At 43.5% G+C, this 21,855-nt stretch overlaps 1 protein-coding gene across 5 annotated transcripts in view; it reads left to right on the forward strand.

The window, feature by feature from the left end:
• The window catches only part of kif13a (kinesin family member 13A), a 298,393-nt gene that overhangs the window by 137,865 nt on the left and 138,673 nt on the right, over positions 1 to 21,855 (forward strand). For all 5 annotated transcript variants that reach the window (XR_013888690.1, XM_080204107.1, XM_080204085.1 and 2 more), the window contains exon 6: positions 2,774 to 2,954. Coding sequence is in view for 4 of the 5 variants with exons in the window: in XM_080204107.1 (XP_080060233.1) it covers positions 2,774 to 2,954 (181 nt within the window). In the remaining variant the exon portion in view is untranslated. The remainder of the gene's footprint in view (positions 1 to 2,773; positions 2,955 to 21,855) is intronic.

Below are 21,855 nucleotides of genomic sequence, written 5' to 3' on the forward strand. Positions count from 1 at the left end.
CTCTGCTTAGCATGTATATTGTGTACGTCTCAATTTGAGACTCCATAATTGTTTGCTCATAACCAACTACCTTTCCTAAGGAGATGGCAGGTAAATTGAACCAGTGTTTTGCATCGATGTTCACTATAGAGGATACAAATAACATTTCTGAAATAACTGTGAGTCAGGAATTGGAAGAGAGGGAGGAACTCAGGAAAATTACAATAATCTGGGAAGAGATACTTAGCAAACTGTTGAAACTGTAGGTTGCCAAGTCCCCAGTTCCTGCCAGATTTCATCCCAAGGTCTTGAAAGAAGTGGCGAGTGAGATAGTTGATGCACTGGTTTTAATTTTACAAAATTCCCAGATTCAGTCTCTAGATTCAGGGAAGGTTCCATTAGATTGGAAAATAGGATAGAATAGAGTCCTTACGGTGTAGAAGGAGGCCATTCAGCCCATCGAGCCTGCACTGACAACAATCCCACCCAGCCCCATGTATCCCCTACTAACCTCCCTGACACTAAGGGCCAATTGAACATGGTCAATCCATCTAACTCGCACGTCTTTGGACTGTAGGAGGAAACCTGAAGCACCCAGAGGAAGCCCACACAGACATGGGAGAGAATGTGCAAACTTCACATGGGCACCTCAGGCTGGAATTGAATCCGGGTCTCTGGTGCCATGAGACATCAGTGCTAACCATTGTGCCACTGGGCCACCCATATAATGGTGAATTATTCAAAAGAAGAGGAAAACAGAAGCTGGAACAATGGGCTAGTTAGCTTAAATCTGTCATAGGGAAAATGGGAGATGCTTTTTTTTAAAAGACATTATGGCAGGGCATTTGGATAAATTCAAGGCAATCAGGCAGAGTCAACATGCTTTTGTGAAAGAAAAATCATGCTTAGCAAATTGATTGTAGTTCTTTGAAGGAGTCAGATGTGCTGCGGATAAAGGGGAACTGAGATTTCCAGAAGGCATTTGGTAAGATGTCACATCAAAGGCTATTGCAGAAAATAAAAGCTCATGGTGTGTGGGTGGTAACACATTGACATGGATAGAAGATTGGCTAGCTAACAGGAAATAGAAAGTAGGCATAACTGGGTCATTTTCTGGCTGGCAGTTTGTGCCAAGTGATGTGCCAAAGGGGACAGTGCTGGGGCCTCAACTTCTTACAATTTGTATAAATGACTGAAGGTATGGTTTCTAAATTTGTTGATAGTACAGAGATAGGTAGAAATGTAAGTTGTGAAGGGGACTTCAGGAGGCTACAAAAGGAAATAGATGAGTTAGGTGAGTGCGAAAAGATCTGGCAAATGGAGTATAATGTGGAAAAATGTAAAGTGGTGCATTTTGGCAGGACAAAAAAAAAGGAAGCATACAATCTAAGTGGTGAGAGATTTTTGAGAGGCAGAGGGATCTGTGCAATTACAAAAGTTTAGTATGCAAGTGCAGCAAATAATTAGCAAAGCTAATAGAAAGTTATCATTTATTTCAAGGGGAATTAAATACAAAAGTAGGGAGGTTGTGCTTCAGTTATAAAAGGCATTGGTGAGGCCACGTCTTGAGTAGAATTGTAGAATCCCTACTGTGCAGAAGGAGGCCATTTGACCCATCGAGCCTGCACCGACAACAATCCACCCAGGCCCTATCTGTGTAATTCCACGTATTTACCCTGCTAACCCCCCTGACATCAAGAAGCAATTTAGCACAGCCAATCAACCTAACCCGCGCATGTTTGGAATTTGGAAGGTAACCGGAGTGCCTGGAGGAAAACCATATAGACACAGGGAGAACATAAATTCCACCCAGTAACCCAAGGTCGGAATGGAATCCGGATTCCTGTGGCGGTGAGGTAGCAGTGCTAGCCACCGTGCCACCTCTTACTGTGACAGTACGGGTCTCCTTCTTTAAGGAAAGATGTAAATATTTGGGAAGCAATTCAGCAAAGGTTCATAAGACAACCTGCTCTTTCCAGGTATTAGTCTAATGAGGAAAGGTTGGACAAGCTAGACTTGTATCCATTGGAGTTTATAAGAATAAGAGGTGACTTGATCGAAACATACAAGGTCCAAACGGGTCTTGGCAGGGTGAAAATGGAGAGGGTGTTTTTGTGGTGGGGGAATTTAGAACCAGCAGCCACTGTTTAAATTAAAATGCCACTCATTTCAAACTGAGATCAGGGAGAAAAAAGTGCCACAGACGGTTGTGAGTCTTTGGAACTCTCTTCTCTCATATGTGGTTGAGGCATAGTCTTTCAATAAACTTCAGGCAGTGATAACTAGTTTCTTGATAAGCAAGGGAATGAAAGGGGTAGACAGGAATGTGGAGTTGAGGTTAAAATTAGATCAGCTGTGATCTTATTAAATGGCAGAGTAAGCCCGAGGGGCCAAGTGGTCGCCTGTTGCTCCTAATTCATCAGTTCATATGTTTGTAGCTTGGTAACTTCTGCAAATCTGACTAGTTTGCCTGAGTCCATTTGGTTATTATGCAAGGTAAGTGTGTCATGCAACAAGGGGTGGGATGGATAAAAAGATTGGGAATAACTTAACCTAGATTCCAGCTAATACACTTCTCTCCCAGTATAAATTCCATTTTAAATTGTTTTGGACTCATGCTTTGGAAGCAGTGTGCACATTTCTGCCTGATCTAGTTAACTGGTGAAATTGATTATATCAAAGGCACTTCCAAAACTTTGTTTTACTGTTTCACATTTTTTTTGCTATGTTAAACACTTGGGACAGGCATGAAAGGCACTATATAAATGCAAGTCTTTTTTTTCTATACATTCAGGCTCAGGGAAGTCGTTCTCAATGATGGGCAGTGTTGATGTACCAGGCCTTATACCTCGTCTTTGTGGTGCATTGTTTGGAAGAGTTTCCAAAGAGGAAAGTGAATCTCACACATTTAAAGTAGAAGTGTCTTATATGGAGATCTATAATGAGAAGGTCCGGGATCTCCTTGATCCAAAAGGGTGAGTGCCAACTGCAGTGTCTCCTTGCTTATTTTAACCATTATCTTAGGAAAAATTATGTATCCCATGCTGTCTGTCACATGGAAGACTGAACAATAATTTATTTTTGCAGCAACAATGATATTGAAATGTTAACATTCATAAAGCATATAATACTGAAAGTAGTTTCTCCGATCCTTTCTTGGTTCTTCCTTAGTTTTGACTTGCTTTTTCATTTTCACATTTTTACTAATGATGGCCATTAAAACCATAATTGATAGTCTTTAAAACTCACCTGGTTCACTAATGTCCTGTTGGGAAGGAAATCCACCATCCTTACCTGGGCTGCCTACATGTGACTCCAGACTCTCAGCAATATCTGTCCTCTGAAATGGCCTGGCAAGTCATTCAGTTGTCCCAAATTGCTACAAAGGGAAAGGCATCAGGCACACACGCACATGCACACACACACACACCCTCCCCCCCTCTAAACCTAATTGAATCAGTACTCTTCGGTGTTCAACAATATTTGGAGGAAGTACCAAGGGTGGCAGGGGCAAAAAATGTATTGCGTCTATTAGGAATAACGTTTAAAGTTTTAAAGTTTATTCATTTGTCACAAGTAAGTCTTACATAACACTGCAGTGGAGTTACTGTGAAGTTCCCCAAGTTGCCACACTCTGGCACCTGTTCGGGTCAGTGCACCTAACGTAGACTGTAAGGGGAAACCGGGGCACCCGGAGGAAACCCATGTTTACATGGAGAACATGCAAACTCCACATAGGCAGTGACCCAAGTCAGGAATTGAACCCAGGTCCCTGGCGCTGTGAGGCAGACTGTGTGGGTTAACAGACCTTCAAATAAACTCCTAATTTGATGTTAATTATTCAATAGAAGTCACTGATATATAAAGGGGCCACAGGTGGCACAGTTTGGTGGTGGAGAATTGTGTGTGGAGTTGGATCAAAGAAATAAAGGTATTTTATGAAAAAGCAGAACTTGTGCCTCCTTTAGAGCAACTAAGAGGCTCAAACACTGGGTGGCAGACTTCAATGTCCATTAACAAGGGTGACTCACTTGCACCATTATGATTGAGCTGATGGAATCCTAAATTATATAGATGCTAGACTGGAACTGCAAAAGCATTGAGGGAACCAGCAAATGGGAAAAACCGACTTGACATCATCTTCATCAATCTATCTGTTGTATCGGCAGATGAGTGAACAATATGTTTCAAGCCAGGGGCTCAGCCCTGATTCAGTGAAGAGTGCAGGAGAACATGCCAAGAGCAGCATCAGCCATATCTAAAAATGAGATGTCCAACTGGTGAAGCTACAACATAGGACTGTTTGCATGTCAAAGACAGGAATCAGAGCTAATTGATTCCACAACCAATGGATTAGATCAAAGCTCTGCAGCCCTGTCACATCCTGTTGTGAATGTTGGTGGACAATTAAATGGCTCACTGGAGAAGAAATACGTCCATTCATAATGAAGGGAGAAGTCCCAGCATGTCAGTACAAAAGTCAAGGCTGAAGCATTTGCAGCCATCTTTAGCCAGAAGTGGCAAGTGGATGATACATCTCAGACTGCTCTCGAAGTCCCTAGCATCACAGATGCATTGGTGAGATCACATGTGGAGTACTTGACACAGTTTTGCTTTCCTCACTTAAGGATGTGTTCAGAGCAGTTTAGAGGTGGTTCATTCAACTGGTACCTGGGAATTGGCAGGGCAAGGGTTATCTTATGAGGAAAGTTTAGAAAGGCTAGCTTGGAATACAGAAGATTAAGAGGTGATCTCATTGAAACACGCAAGGTGCTAAAGAGATTTGACAGGGCGGATGCTGAAAGGATGTTTCTCCTTGTGGGAGGGACTAGAAATCGGGGATGCAGTTTAAGAATAAGGGGTCTCCTCTATAAGATGGAGCTGAGGTGAAGTATTTTCTTGGAGGGTCCTGAGTCTTTGGAATCCTCTTCTCCAGGGAACAGTGGAGTCAGAATCACAATATTTTTAAGGCAGAAGTAGAGTGATTCTAGACTAATAAGGAAGTCGAAGGTGATTGGGGATTTGAGATTGCAATCCGATCAACTATGATCTTATTGGACAGTAGAGCAGCCTTGAAGGGCTGAATGGCCTGCTCATGCTCCTAATTATGTGAGCAGATAGCATTCATCAGAGAAAGGTTTGGAGAACTAAGGGTGGAAATTGTGCAGGTGCTAGCCAGAATCTTCCAGTCCTACTTAGGAGTAGGGATGGTGCGAGAGGACTGGAGAATTGCAAGGATAAATCCAGCACCTTCAGAGAGTAATCAAACAAAAAGTTTACTCTGTAAGTTTAAATACTTGCCAAACAGTTCAATCACACAGAATGGCAGTGCATAGATTAATGTAATATCTGAAATGATGAGATACTAATCCTAGATATTTTCATTTGTTAAAACTAAATGGGAGAGATATCTCAGCATAAAAACCATAAAGTCACTTGAAAATCTTAATGTTTCATTAAATTCAGTTGAAAAAAAAATGATGAATGAAATCCTCTGCAAGAATAGAGATGTGAATAAGCTCGCAGAATTGCAATTGGAAAAATGATTTTCGTTTGATTAGAAACCTGAGAAATTTCTGAAGAAATACAATTCTGACAATAGGAATCAAGTACTGCAGGAGCACAACACAGCTGGAGATGCTATCATTCACATGGAACGTTAAAACAAGGCCTTGTCTGCCCTCAGTTGGATGAAAAAGATTCCATAGCATTATTTTGTAGAAGAGCTGGGGAGTTATCTTTGGTCTCCGAGTCAATATTTATCCCTCAATCAACATCTTTCAGATTATTTAGTCATTATCACATTGCTGTTCATGAGAGCTTGCTATGTGCAAATTGGTTGCTGTGGTTCCAACATTACAGCAGTGACTACATTTCAAAGGTTCTTCATTGACCCTTGAATGCTCTGAGACATCTGGTGGTCATGAAGGGTACTCTGTAACAACAAACCTTTTTTTCATTTCTGATGGCCACTAATTCTTGGTTTCAGATTTACTTCTAATTTTTTTTAAGAACTTGAACGCTGACCCCTTTGTACTTGAGTCTTGTGTCTTGTCCCTCCCTTCCCTTGTTCCCCCAGTATGAGAGTACCCGGTTTGATTAAAGATAGCCTTTCCCATGTGTTACAATATTAAATGCAGTCTCTCATGGTTATCCTGTGAACGAGTGCCTTCACTGGCATGAACTTGTGCTTTAGGTTAAGCTTGAGGTCAGGAATCCTAATTTGCACCAATTCCATTGGCCCACCGCCCCTTTGCTCCTTGTTAAGCCAATACTTCAATTTAAAAATTCTCATCCTTGTTTCAAATCTTTTTATGGCATTGGCCCTCCCTATTTCTCTAAACTCCACTAGCCCACAAACCTGCTAAATCCCTCCAATTCCAACCTGGATTTTTCCGCCAGTATTCTCACTATTTCTAATCTTGAAGACTGTGGCAATTAGACAGAGAGAGAGAGTCATACAGTGCAAAAAAGGCCCTTCAGCCCATTGAGTTTGCACCGACAATTTCTACACTAAGGATGAGCTTATTCCATTTTCCTGCACTTGTCCCATATCCTTGAATATTATGATAGTTCAAGTGCTCGTCCAAATATTTTTTTAAAGGTTGTAAGGTTCCCGACCTCAACTACCTTCCCAGGCAGGGCATTCCAGATTCCCACAATCCTCTTAGTTTTTTTTCTTAAATCCCTTCTGAATCTCCTGCCTTTTACCCTAAAACTATGCAAACCTTACTTCTCGCAAAATTATCTTTTTTTATTCTTTGGGTGTCATTGGCTGGGCCAGCATTTATTGCCCATCTCTAATCGCCTTTGAACTAAGTGTTTTGCTAGGACAAACCAGAGAGCGTTAAGAGTCAACCATATTCATGTGGGTTTGGAGTCACATGTAGGCCAGACCAGGTGAGGATGACAGATTTCCTTCCCTAAAAGACATTAGTGAACCAGATAGGTTTTTTAATGAGAATCGGTAATGGTTTCACAGTCATCATTAGCCTTTTAATTCCAGATTTTTATGGAATTTAAATTTCACCATCTCCTGTGGTGGGATTCAAGCCTGCGTTTTCAGAGCATAACGCTGGATGTCTGGATGACTAATTTAGTGATCGTTATGTACCATTAGCCATTATGCCATCAGTGATGAAAGAAGGACTATATATTTTCAAGTTAGGACAGTGTGCACCTTGGAGATGCTGATGGTCCCATGAATCTACATCTTTTCTCTTCTAAGTGGTAGAAGTCAGGGGTTTGGGATGTGCTGGTGAAGATGCCTTTGGATGAAGATGCCTCCAGAAGGAAAAACTGTTGGCACAGTGCACTGGTGGTAAAAGGAGGGTGAATGTTTAACATGGTGAATGGGTACCAGTCAAGCTAGCTTCTTTGCTCTGGATGGCGTCAAGCTGCTTATGTGCTGTTGGAGCTATACTCATTCCAGAAATATTCTGTCACACTCCTGACTTGTACCTTTTGGTTTTAGGGAGTCAGGAGTTGAGTTACTTGCCAGACAATAGCAGCTTCTGGCTTGCACTTGTAGCCACAGTACTTACATGGTTGGTCCAGTTTAGTTTCTGGTCAGTAATGACCACAAAATGTTGATGGTCAAGAATTTGAAGCTGCTAATACCATTGAATGCCATGGGGACATGGCTAGGCTCTTGTTGGAGATATTCATTGCCTGAAACTTCTGTAGAACCAATGCTTCTTGTCACTTATCAGCCTAAACATGGGTGTCATTCCAAGTTTTGCTGCACACAGATAAAGATTATCATTGAGGAATTTTAGAAAACATTATCCTCTGATCTTTTACTTGGTGGAAGGTAATTACTGAAGGTGATTGAGCCCAGATCACTTTCCTGAGAAGCTACTGCATTGGTGTACAGAGGCTTCTAACAGCACCAGCAATCTTCCTTTGTACTAGATATAACTCCAACCAATGCAGAACTCCCTCACTGATTCCTATTGGCCTCAACATTACTCGTGCTTCATGACTCTTGATCAAATGCTATCTTGATACCAAGGGAAATCATTTTCAGCTTCTTTGCCTATGCCATGACTAAGGCAATAATGAGATGTGAAGCCATCTGGTCCTGGTGGAACTGCAACTAAACGCTAATGAGCAAGTTCTTAGTGAGTAGGTTCACACCATTGACAACATTTTCCATCGCTTTGCTGATGACTAAGAGTAGGCGGATGGGATGTTAATACACCAGACTGGATTTTTCCTGCTTTTTGTGGAAAAGACATAAGGTTGAAGGCATGGCTAGTTCTGGAGGTGTCCTCAGTGTAAAGACAGGACTTTGTCTGTACAAGCCCTGTGAAGCAGTCACTCTTGCCTGTACTATTGTGGATCTGAGATTGGTGAGAGTGTTCCAAATTAACTTTATCAATGCCAGATAACATATTATGTATTTTTGGAAGTTCTCCTCCTACTCATCTCTTTATAAAGCTAATGACTCACAATCAATACTTGCATTTATTGTCCTTTGACACTATGTTGAACCTCTTTTGTATCAGTAGAAGCAATCATCAAATATCTCATCAAATGTGCCTGAAGATTTTAAAAGGAAAAATGAGAAAGAGTATCTGAAGTCGTAATTTGAGTATCCGACACATTATCATTGACGGAATTTTACGGATAGAAATAATTGTCCTTTATGGACAAAATATTCTAATCTTATAATTCTTTGAAAGTGATATTTAAAACACCCTTCATTTATTAAATAAGGGAGTGAGACTTCAAAGGAAATTTTATTTCATGATCTATTATTTCAAATTTTATAATTGCAACGTAAAATTGAAAAGAACAATTTACCCATTCCCTTTTTAATTAACGAAGTGTGTAATTCCATGTCATTGAACTTCTGAACTGCTTTTGAAACTAGTAGTTTTGAATGTGGATGTTACAATTTGTATGTTTTGGATATGTATTTATGATATTTTTTAAAGAATCCCTGCAAACAGTTGTGTCATGGTGAAAATAGAAAGGAAATTACTTTGCCTTAAGCTACTTAAAGTTTTTCTTTTCATTTTCATATTTGTGATTGAGTCAACGTGAAATTTATTAGAATTCAAAGGATGCAATATGCCATCATCAATTTAATGGCCTCATGAAACTGGAGGTAAATGAAATCTGTAACTTGCATCATAAACACCTTTAATCAAAATGTAATATTGCATCATTAAGGTCTGATCAAAAATAACCCAAAAAATGTTTTTAGAAACCCTTAATATTATATGTTGAGTGATTCATCATTGTCAAGGTTTTTGTTATGTACTCGTAGTTTTAATGCAATTCCTTATCATTAAAGGCGGTATCCTGGAAAACCAGTATGCTTTGTCTTACCTGTACATAGCAATTACTGAAACATGGCTAAGGGAGGGACAGGACTGGCAGCTCAATGTTCCAGAGTACAGATGCTATGGGAAAGATAGAACAGGAGATAAGAGAGGAGGGGGAGTTGCACTTCTGATTAGGAAAAGCATCACGGCTGTAATGAGAGGGGACATATCCAAGGGTTCAGCCACTGAGCCTACATGGGTGAACTGAGAAATAAGGAGGGGAAAATCACTTTGTTAGGTTTGTACTATAGGCCCCCAAATAGTTGGCAGGAAATTGAGGAGCAAATATGTAAGGAGATTACAGATAGCTCCAAGAAAAATAGGGTGGTAATATTCAGAGATTTTAACTTTCCCAAGATTGACTGGGACAGCTATACTATTAAAGGGTTGGATGCAGAGAAATTTGTTGAGTGTATTCTGGAGGAATTTCTCATTCAATATGTGGATGGCCTGACTAGAGAGGGGGCAAAACTTGACCTCCACTTGGGAAATAAGGAAGAGCAGGTGACAGAAGTGTTGGTGAGGGATCACTTTGGGACCAGTGACCATAATTCTATTGGTTTTAAGATAGCTATGGAGAATGATAGTCTGGCCCAAAAGTTAAAATTCTAAACAGGGACAAGGCCAATTTTGATGCTATCAGGCAGGAACTTTCAAAAGTTAATTGGGGGAGTCTGTGGGAAGGCAAAGGGACGTTTGATAAGTGGCAAGCTTTCAAAAGTGTGTTAATCAGGGTTTAGGCTAAAATCATTCCTCTTAGAGTGAAGGGCAAGGCTGGCAGAAGTAAAGAACCCTTGATAACTCAGGATATTGAGGCCCTGGTCAAGAAGAAGAAAGACATATGACATGCACAGGCAGCTGGGATCAAGTGAATCTCTTGAAGAGTGTAGGGGGTGTAGGAGTAGAGTTAAGAGAGAAATCAGGAGGGCAAAAAGGGGATACAAGATTGTTCTGGCAGATAAGGCAAAGGAGAATCCAAAGAGCTTCTATAAATACATAAAGGGCAAAAGAGTAACAAGGGAGAGAGTAGGGCCTGTTAGGATCAACAAAGTTATCAGTATTCACTGTTGAGAAAAGCATGGATGTTAGGGAACTTGGGGAAATAAATAGTGATGACTTGAGGAGTGTACATATTACAGAAAAGGAAGTGCTGGAAGTCTTAAAGCACATCAAGGTAGATAAATCCCTGGGACTTGATGACGTATATCCCAGGACATTGTGGGAGGCTAGGGAGGAACTTGAGGGTCCCCCAGCAGAGATATTTGAATCATTGATAATCACGGGTGAGGTGCCTGAAGATTGGAGAGTGACAAATGTTGTGCCTTTGTTTAAAAAGAGGGCTGCAGGGAAAACCAGGGAACTACAGGCCAGTGAGCCTCACGTCTGTGGTGGGTATATGTTGGAAGGTATTTTGAGAGACAGAATCTACAGGCATTTAGAGATGCAAGGACTGATTAGGAACAGTCGACATGGCTTTGTGAATGGAAAATCATGTCTCACAAATTTTGTTGAGTTTTTTGAAGGGGTAACCAAGAAGGTACATGAGGGCAATGCAGTTGATGTTGTCCACATGGACTTTAGCAAGGCCTTTGACAAGATACCACATGGTAGGTTGTTGCATAAGGTTAATTCTCACGGGATCCAGGGTGAGGTATCTAAATGGATACAAAATTGGCCTCTTGGCAGAAGCCAGAGGCTTGTTTTTCACACTGGAGGCCTGTGACCAGCAGTGTGCCTCAGGGATCAGTGCTGGGTCCACTGTTGTTTGTCATTTATATTAATGATTTGGATGAGAATGCAGAAGGCATGGTTAGTAAGTTTGCAGATGACACCAAAATTGGTGGCGTAGTGGACAGCGAAGAAAGTTATCTCCAATTGCAACGGGATCTTCATCAATTGGGCCATTGGTTGACGAATGGCAGATGGAGTTTAATTCACTTAAATGCAAGGCAATGCATTTTGGTAGATTGAACCAGGGCAGGACTTAGTTAATGATAGGGCATTGGGGAGAATTAGAGAACAAAGAGATCTAGGGATACATGTTCATAGCTCCTTCAAATGGAGCCACAGGTGGACAGAGTGATGAAGAAGGCATTTGGCATGCTTGGCTTCATCGGTCAGAAGATTGAATACAAGAGTTGGAATGTCTTGTTGAAGTTGTACAAGACATTGGTAAGGTCTCACTTGGAATACTGTGTGCAATTCTGGTCACCCAATTTATAGGAAGGATATTATTAAGCTAGAATGAGTGCAGAAAAGATTTACTTGGCCACTACCAGGACTTGATAGATTGAATTATAAGGAAAGGCTGGATAGACTGGGACTTTTTTCTCTGGAGCGTAGGAGGCTGAGGGGTGACCTTATAGAGGTCTATAAAATAATGAGGGGCACAGATCAGCGAGATAGTCAATATCTTTTTCCAAAGGTAGGTGAGTCTAAAACTAGAGGGTATAGGTTTAAGGTGAGAGGGGAGAGACACAAAAGTGTTCAGAGGGGCAGTTTTTTCGCATAGAAGGTGGTGAGCATCTGGAACAAGCTGCCAGAGGTAGTAGTGGAGGCGGGTACAATTTTGTCTTTTAAAAAGCATTTAGATAGTTACGTGGGTACGATGGGTATAGAGGGATATGGGCCAAATGGGGGCAATTAGGATGAGCTTAGGGCGGCATGGACAGGTTGAGTCAAAGTGCCTGTTTCCATACTGTAACCTCTATGGCTCTATGACTCTATGTTAGTGATTCTTAACAAATGCATATGACAAACTATTTTGCAAAACATCAGCAAAAATGACACAGCTAGTGCTGACTGGTGTCTCTCCTCCCCTTGCCCCTCCATTCCACTCTGCTTATCCAGCTAGTCAAATTTGGAAGTTAAGGAGAAGCCTTGCAATATCTTTTGCCAGGAAACAGTAAATCCACCAATTCAGAAGTGTAGAATTTGTTTCCATTCCCTCTGTCGATAGGAATACTGTCTGCTGAAGTGCCCTGAGTAGCCTGAAGAGTTTGTTGTTTTTTTTGTAGGGTGATCTCCTTCCACCATCGTCTTCCATGAAATTCTGTTCTGAATTTGCTTAAACTGAATTCCAGATGTATGCAGTGACATTTGCTAGTTGGTTACCAGTCTCCAGAGAGATTGGGTGGTGCAGCAAGAGCCGATTAGAATGAATCAAAACGGAACCACACCCAGATTTGACGTTAATCTAGCTTCTTTTTCAACTTTGTAAACCTTTCACACGGTAATGAAGTGTTGAACTACTCAGTGTGCTGTGAGTCTATTTTTTGAGAGATTCACTTGCAGAACATAACAGCAGCAATATAGTCGTTTTTTCAAAAAAAAACAAGGTGTTTTTGAGTTTAAACTGTGTTGTTGCGATGGGAATGTAACTTTTGCTTTAATGCCACTCAGTTCCTTTTCATGCGGTCTGGAAATTTTTCTGGAGTTTGTTTGTGTTGGGTCATTTTTTCCAGCTGTTCAGGCCTTTCTGAAGAATAGATGGGAATTAGAGCCTTTAAACAGAACATTCCTTATTTTTGTCAGAGTAAGCTATTCCTTTGGAGCCCTGTCAGTTTTGTAAGACTGTACTCATGATCTGTCCAGCCAGCCTTCAGCTTTGCAGAGGTGTTCTCAATTAACTACTTAACATTCAGCAACATGCTCACAGACCTACACAATCTCAGTCTTGATCCTCGTGCCTGCCTTGATGTGACTATTGTCCAAACGGCATTGATACCATCTTTCTCTTCTGTGGCAGAAGAGAATGGCAAAAAGAGCAAAGTCCCTGCACAAAAACGCACTGATGTGGAGATGCCGGTGTTGGACTGGGGTAAACACAGTAAGAAGTCTGACAACACCAGGTTTCAGTCCAGCCGATTTATTTGATAGTAAACTCACAAGCTTTCAAGGTTTCCCTCTTCGTCAAATGAATGAAGAGGACGAAGAGGGAAACCTCGAAAGCTTGTGAGTTTACTATCAAATAAATTGGTTGGAGTTAAACCTGGTGTTGTCAGACTTCTTACTGTAAAAACGCATTGCAGAGAGCAACTCGGGATATTCTGCTCTCCCAATCCCCCACAACCTGCTATAACTACACTCCACTTTGGGGGCAATTCTCTCATCCTGCTGTGCTAATTTTCTAGCTGAGGGTGGGAGGTTGTCTGCAGTGGTGGGGGGGAGCTGGGGGTTGCCTGGAGATAGGGGCAAGTGGGACAGAAATTGAGGGGGGTTTGAGGCTGGCCTGGGAATGGCCGGGAAGGGCTGCGATCAGACCTGCCGGGGGGGGGGGGGGGGGGGGTGCGCGGACATTGTGTTGAACTGCTCCCCAAGCACTGGTGGAAATAGGCTCCACCCCCTGAAATTTAGTGATATTCACATTGGTGACCTTTGCGATAGGCAGTGTGTGGGAGACTCTAGTCCCACTGAAAACATCAGCGTGAATTATTCCAGTTTTCCTGCGAATTCAACACCCAAATTGGGTGCCACTGAGCAGGTTGTTGCTGAACAGGTGCTGCTTGATAGCACTGTTGATGACCCCTTCAATCACTTTACTGATGATCAAGAGTAGACTGTTTGGGCAGTAATTGGCCGGTTTGGATTTCCCCTGCTCTTTATGTATAGAACATACCTGAGCAATTTTCCGCATTGTCAGGTAGTTGTTAGTGTTGTAACTGCACTGGAAGAGTTTGCTAGGGGAGTGGCAAGTTTTGGAGCGCACGTCTTCAGTACTATTGTTGGAATGCCAAAGAAGGATGGTACGTGGTGACCAGTAAGAGGTTTTCTTGCTCATGTTTAACCTAAAGCCATGTGACTTCCGGTGTCGATGTTAAGGATTCCCAGGGCAACTCCCTCCCGACTGTATTCCACTGTGCCACCACGTCTGCTGGGTCTGCCCTGCCAGTGGGACATATCCAGGGATGGTACAAGTGGTACTTGAGGAGTTTTCTGGAATGAATGATTCTGTGAGAATGACCAAGTTAGCTGTTGTTTGACTAATCTGAGACAGCTCTCCCAATTTTAACACTAGCTCCCAGATGTTAGTAAAGAGGGTTTCGCAGGGTCAACAGGGCAGTTTGTTTTGTCACTGTCTTTCCCCGTGCCTAGACTGATGCCAGGTGGTCCGTCCCGTTTAATTTCTTTGTTGAGACTTTGTAGTGATTGTTACAACTGACTGGCCTGCTAGGCCATTTCAGAGGGCAGTTGAGAGTCAACCACGTTGCTGCAGCTCTGAAGTCACATGTAAGCCAGATCAGGTATGGACAGCAGGTTTCCTTCCCTAAAGGACATTACTGAACCAGGTGGATTTTTCCAACAATCGACAATAGTTTCATGGTCATCAGTAGATTCTTAATTCCAGATGTTTTTTTATTGATTTCAAATTCCACCACCTGCCTTGGCAGGATTCAAACCCGGATCCCCAGAACATTAGCTGAATTTCTGGATTACCAGTTTCACGATGACATCATTAGTTAAAGTTTATTTATTAGTCAAAAGTAAGGCTTACATTAACACTGCAATGAAGTTATTATGAAATTCCCCTAATCACCACAGCCTGGCGACTGTACGTGTCAATGCACCTAACCAGCACATCTTGCAGAACGTGGGAGGAACCCGGAGCACCCGGAGGAAACCCACACAGACAGTGACCCAAACCGGGAATTGAACCCGGATCTCTGGCACTGTGAAGCAGCAGTGCTAATCACTGTGCCAACATGCCGCCCCCTCACGAGGCCATCACCTCCCCTAATTATTATGGAATTCCAGAGATTGAGTAAAAAGAGCCTTTGGTTCACGAGTGAGGAATTCAGCATTTTCACAAAGGATTGGGAAGTGCAACATTACATAAGAACATAAGAACATAAGAAATAGGAGCAGGAGTAGGCCATCTAGCCCTTCGAGCCTGCCCCGCCATTCAATAAGATCATGGCTGATCTGTTGTGGCTCAGTTCCACTTTCCCGCCCTCTCCCCATAACCCTTAATCCCCTCTCTTATCAAGAACCCATCAACCTGCTTCTTAAAAATATTTAGCGAGGCAGCCTCCACCACTTCAACGGGCAGAGAATTCCAGAGATTCACCACCCTTTGAGTGAAGAAGTTCCTCCTCAACTCCGTTCTAAACCGCCTCCCCTTTATCTTGAGGCTGTGCCCCCTAGTCCTACTGTCTTTTTTGAGCGGGAAGAGTCTCTCCACCTCTATCCTATCCATCCCATTCATCATCTTATACGTCTCAATGAGATCTCCCCTCATTCTTCTAAACTCTAACGAGTACAAGCCTAGTTTATTCAGCCTCTCCTCATAGCTCAATCCCCTCAACTCCGGTATCAGCCTAGTAAACCTCCTCTGCACTCCCTCCAGGGCCAAAATATCCTTGCGCAGGTGCGGCGCCCAAAACTGCACACAGTACTCCAGCTGCGGCCTCACCAATGCCCTATACAGCTGCAGCAAGACCTCCCTACTTTTATATTCAATCCCCTTCGCTATGAAGGCCAGCATCCCATTCGCCTTCCTGACCACCTGCTGCACCTGCAAGCTGGGTTTTTGCGACTCATGCACAAGGACCCCGAGGTCCCTCTGCACCGTCGCCTGCTGCAGTTTTTCGCCACGTAAGTAATAGTCCTTCCTACCATTCTTCCTACCAAAGTGGACCACCTCACACTTGCCAACATTAAATTCCATTTGCCATTTCCTGGCCCATTCGCCCAGCCTATCTAGATCCTTCTGCAGACTCTCCACACCCTCCGCACAATTTGCCTTTCCCCCAATCTTGGTGTCATCAGCAAATTTCGACACCCTGCACTCGGTTCCCTCCTCCAGATCATCTATATAAATGGTAAATAGCTGAGGCCCCAGCACCGACCCCTGGGGCACCCCACTAGTCACCAACCGCCAATCCGAATAGCACCCATTGACCCCCACTCTCTGCCTCCTATTTGACAACCAATCCTCTATCCACGCTAACACCCTACCCCCAACTCCATGTCCCCTGACCTTCTGCAATAACCTCTTGTGAGGTACCTTGTCAAACGCCTTCTGAAAATCCAGAAAGACCACATCCACCGGCTCTCCTCTATCCACTGCCCTAGACACATCCTCATAGAACTCCAGTAAATTTGTCAGACACGACTTCCCTTTAATGAAACCGTGTTGCGTCCGCCCTATCAAGCAATTCCCTTCAAGATGCCTCGCAATTTCCTCCTTAATGACGGATTCTAACATTTTACCTACCACAGACGTTAAACTAACCGGCCTATAATTCCCCGCCTTTTGCCTGGCACCCTTCTTAAACAACGGCGTAACATTAGCCGTTTTCCAATCTTCTGGCACTTCCCCGGAATCCAGCGACGTCTGGAAAATAACCACCAAGGCATCCACTATAACCTCCGCCATTTCTTTCAGAACCCTCGGATGCATTCCATCCGGTCCTGGGGACTTGTCCACAATCAGCCCCCCTCCAGTCTGTCGAGCACCACCTCTCTAGTAACAGTAATGTCATTAAGACCCTCCATTCCTACCACCTTTCCATCGCTAACACCCGGCAAATTATTCACGTCCTCCTCCGTGAAGACAGAAACAAAAAAGTTATTCAAGACCTTCGCCATATCCCCATCCCCTACCACTAGCTCCCCTTTCTCATCCTCTAAAGGACCAACGTTCGCCCTAGCCAGCCTCTTCCTTTTTATATATTTATAAAAACTCTTGCTATCCTTTTTTATATTAAGTGCTAGCCCAGCCTCATAGCTTCTCCTACCCTCCTTTATCAACTTCTTTGTCAATCTTTGTTGACATTTAAACCTTTCCCAATCCTCTTCTCGCCCACTGCTCTTAGCTACTCTAAATTCCTCCGCTTTTAATTTAACACTTTCCTTCACCTCCTTCGTTATCCACGGCTTATTACCTCTCTTCCTACTGTCCTTTTTAACCATCGGAATAAATTTCTGCTGAGCACCAAGAAAGATCTCCTTAAAGATCCTCCACTGCTCCTCAGCAGACCTACCTTCCAACGCACTCCCCCAGTCCACATTTGCCAATTCTTCTCTCATCCTACCGTACTCCCCTCTATTCAAACAAAGGACGCGTGTCCGGGAACCCACTTTCTCCTCCTCCATCTGCACCAGAAACTCCACCATACAATGATCACTCTCTCCAAGAGGATCCTTCACCGCAAGGTCCCTAATTCTACCCGCCTCATTACATAGCACCAGATCCAAGATAGCTCGCTCCCTCGTCGGCTCCAACACACACTGTTCAAGGAAATTATCCCGGCAGCATTCCAAGAACTCCTCCTCGAGCCCACCTCGTCCAACATGGGTCGACCAATCAATATGCAGATTGAAATCTCCCATAACTACTGCCGTCCCATTCCTGCACGCCGCACTTATTTGCGTGTTAACAGCCCGCCCCACCTCCAGATCATTATTCGGGGGCCTATAGACGACACCCACCAGCGTCTTCCTCCCTTTGCTGTTCCTAATCTCCACCCACAACGATTCCACGTTGTGCTCTTTGGCTCCGATATCATCCCTTGCTACCACCTTGATACTATCCTTAATCAGCAGAGCTACGCCACCCCCTCTTTCCTCCTGCCTATCCTTCCTAAACACTTGATAGCCCTGGGCATTCATCTCCCAGTCCCTGTCACCTTGCAGCCACGTCTCTGTAATGGCCACCAGATCGTATCCATTTGTGTCGATCTGCGCCACCAGCTCATCCACTTTATTCCGAATGCTTCGTGCATTCAGATAAAGCGCTTTCATCCCAGCCTTCACCTGGACCCTATTTGCCGTAACGCCACCAATTGGGACATCCTCGGCCTCTTCCCTTACCTGTACCCTATCCTTAACTTTAGACCTCGTAGCGTCACCTACCCTCGCACCCTCCCCCCCCCCTAATTAGTTTAAAGCCCTGTCTACAGTCCTCTTTACTCGATTCGCCAACACTCTGGTCCCAGCACGATTCAGACCAACCCCATCCCGCCCGAACAAGTCCCACCTACCCCAATACTGCATCTCCACATCATCCCAGTTGAATGGAAAGGCTGAGGTGAGTGAAAATTGCCAAAGGAATCACAGTCAAAGAACAAAGAACAACCCAGCACGGGAAACAGGCCCTTCGGCCCAACGAGCCCGCGCCGCCGCATCTTCCTATACCTACCCTGCCCTGTGTGTATGTGAATGGAACCCCTAAAGTAGCCAGATTCAGGGGAGAATAGTGTCAATTTGGTATACCAATCAGCCTAAGAGCACATCTTTGGGGTGTGGGAGGAAACCGGAGCACCTGGAGGAAACCCATGCAACCACAGGGAGAATGCGCAAACTCCCACAGACACTGGCCCAAATCCATGTATCTGCACAGCTAGCAGTGATAGTCACTGAGCTGTTGTGGTGCCCGTCTGCTGGTCCAGGATTAAGCATACGCAACGACACGAAGTACTCGGCCACTCCAAGAGCAGCCCACGCATTCGCATTCTAATCAGTAATCTGTAAACTGTCTGTGCTTTATGTGCTCTGTCTGAGGCCAGAACTCTCCATTCACCTGACGAAGGGGCTAACCGCAAAAGCTAGTGAGTGTACTATCAAATAAATCGGTTGGACTTAAACCTGGTGTTGTCAGACTTTTTACTGTGTTTACCCCAGTCCAACGCTGGCACATCCACATTCTGGCAAGAAACCAATTTTGTATCCATTTAGATAACTTCACCCTGGATCCCATGAGATTTAACCTTATGTAACCATCTATCATGCGGTATCTTGTCAAAGACATTGGTAAAGTCCATGTGGACAACAACAACTGCACTGCCCTCATCTACCTTCTTGGTTACCCCTTCAAAAAAACTCAATCAAATTTGTGAGACATGATTTTACACTCACAAAGCCATGCTGACTGTTCCTAATCAGTTCTTGCATCTCTAAATGCCAGTAGATCTTGTCTCTCAAAATACCTTTCAACAATTTACCCACCACAGACGTGAGGCTCACTGGCCTGTAGTTCCCAGGCTTTTCTCTGCAGCCCTTTTTAAACAATGACACAACATTGCCACACTCCAATCTTCAGGCACTTCACCCATGACTGTCAATGATTCAAATATCTCTGCTGGGAGACCCGCAATTTCCTCCCTAGCCTCCCACAATGTCCTGGGATATACGTCATCAGGACCCAGGGATTTACCTACCTTGATGCGCTTCAAGACTTCCAGCACCACCACCTCTGTAATATGTACACTCCTCAAGACTTCACTATTTATTTCCCCAAGTTCTCTAACATCCATGCTTTTCTCAAGAGTAAATACTGATGATAAATACTCATTTAGGATCTCACCCATCTCTTGTGGATCTGCACATAGGCAACCTTGTTGATCCTTAAGAGGCCTGACTCTCTCCCTTGTTACTCTTTTGCCCTTTATGTATTTACAGAAGCTCTTTGGATTTCTTATTTCTTTTGCCTTATCTGCCAAAACAATCTCGTGTCCTCTTTTTGCCCTCCTGATTTCTCTCTTAACTCTACTCCTACACTCCCCACACTCTTCAACGGATTCTTTTGATCCCAGCTGCTTATGCGTGTCATGTGCCTCTTTCTTCTTCTTGACCAGGGCCTCAATATCTTGAGTTATCTAGGGTTCCCTACTTCTGCCAGTCTTGCTCTTCACTCTAAGAGGAATGTGTTTACCCTGAATCCTGGTTAACACATTTTTGAAAGCCTGCCATTTTACCAGATGTTCCTTTGCCTTCCCACAGACTCCCCCAATTAACTTTTGGAATTCCTGCCTGATACCATCAAAATTGGCCTTGCCCCAATTTAGAATTTTAACTTTTGGGCCAGACCTATCATTCTTCACAGCTATCTTAAAACCAATAAAATTATGGTCACTGGTCCCAAAGTGATCCCCCACTTACACTTTTGCCACCTGCCCTTCTTTATTTCCCAAGAGGAGTCAAGTTTTGCCCCCTCTGTAATCAGGCCATCCACATACTGAATGAGAAATTCCTCCGGAATACGCTCAACAAATTTCTCTCCATCCAACCCTCTAATACTATGGCTGCCCCAGTCAATGTTGGGAAAGTTAAAATCACCGATTGTTACCATCCTATTTTTCTTGGAGCTACCTGTAATCTCCTTACATATTTGTTCCTCAATTTCCCGCCGACTATTTGGGGGCCTATAGTACAACCCTATCAAAGTGACTTCCCCCTTCTTATTTCTCAGTTCTACTCAGTGACCGAACCCTCGGATATACCCCCTCTCAGTATGGCTGTGATGCTTTCCCTAATCAAAAGTGCAACTCGCCCTCCTCTCTTACCTCCTGTTCTATCTTTACTATAGCATCTGTACCTGAAACTTTGAGCTGCCAGTCCTGTCCCTCCCTTAACCATGTTTCAGTAATTGCTATAGTATTCCAGTCCCATATACCCATCCATGCCCTAAGTTCGTCTGCTTGCCTGTCAGGTCTCTTGCATTGAAATAAATGCAGTTTAATCTGGACTTCCCTTGCTCTCTGCCCTGCTTTTGCCTGATCTGTCTGGTACAAGGATTACTGACACTGCCTTTAATACTTAATGTGCTCTGTTTAATTTCTGTGCTGTTTCTCAAATTTCTCTTCTGTCTCCCTACTGCTTTGGATCCCACCCCCCTGCCAAACTAGTTTAAACCCTCCTGAGTGACTCTAGCAAATCCCTCCGCCAGGATGTTAGTTCCCCTCCAATTCAGGTGTAACCCGTCCCCCTTGAACAGCTCTTCCCCAGAAAAGATCCCAATGATCCAAAAATCTAAATCCACCCCCCTGCACAAGCTCTCAAGCCAAGCATTCATCTGCCTCATCCTCCTATTCATATCCTCACTAACAGGTGGCAGCAGGATAGTCCTGAAGTTACTACCTTCAAGGTCCTGCTCTTTAGCCTTCTACCTAATTCTCTATATTCACACCTCAAGATCTCATCCCTTTTCCTACCTATGTCGTTGGTACCAATCTGTACAATGACGTCTGCCTGTCATCCTCCCCCTGAAGAATGTCCTGCAATCACTCAGAGAGGTCCTTGATCCTGGCACCAGGGAGGCAATACACCATCCTGGAGGCTTCAACAAGTCAAGCAAATCTAGCACAGATATAAACAAGGTAACTCTTGAGTGGAGAGACATACCAACTGAAGGGATGGAAAGTGGTCCTATCCAAAGACTAATGTCACACTATACCGAGACTGCATTTCTAATAGCAAAATACTACTGAAACCAGAAGAAGTAGCAGGTGTAAGTGGAATGATCATGGTGAAATGACAGGAACGAACTTACATTTTGATGAAACTACCAAAGCATTACCAGGGCTGAGCACAGTATATTGGCTAACATGGGTAACTCACAGTTACACATGATCATGCATGAATACCTGTTTTTTCGTTTGTTAGAAAGAGTGGATTGATTGTCTTTTGTTCAGTATGAAAAGGGGCATATTTGAGTTTTGAGATACAACAACACTACATATCCCATCTGGAGCAAGAGGCGCTCAGCTTTATAAGTTGCCATCTTCGAGATCAGTCTAGTAAAGAGCTACTAGAGAAAGTA

Source organism: Carcharhinus amblyrhynchos, chromosome 2 (assembly GCF_965287045.1).
Source record: "Carcharhinus amblyrhynchos chromosome 2, sCarAmb.v2.hapA, whole genome shotgun sequence".
NCBI classification, from domain to species: domain Eukaryota; kingdom Metazoa; phylum Chordata; class Chondrichthyes; order Carcharhiniformes; family Carcharhinidae; genus Carcharhinus; species Carcharhinus amblyrhynchos.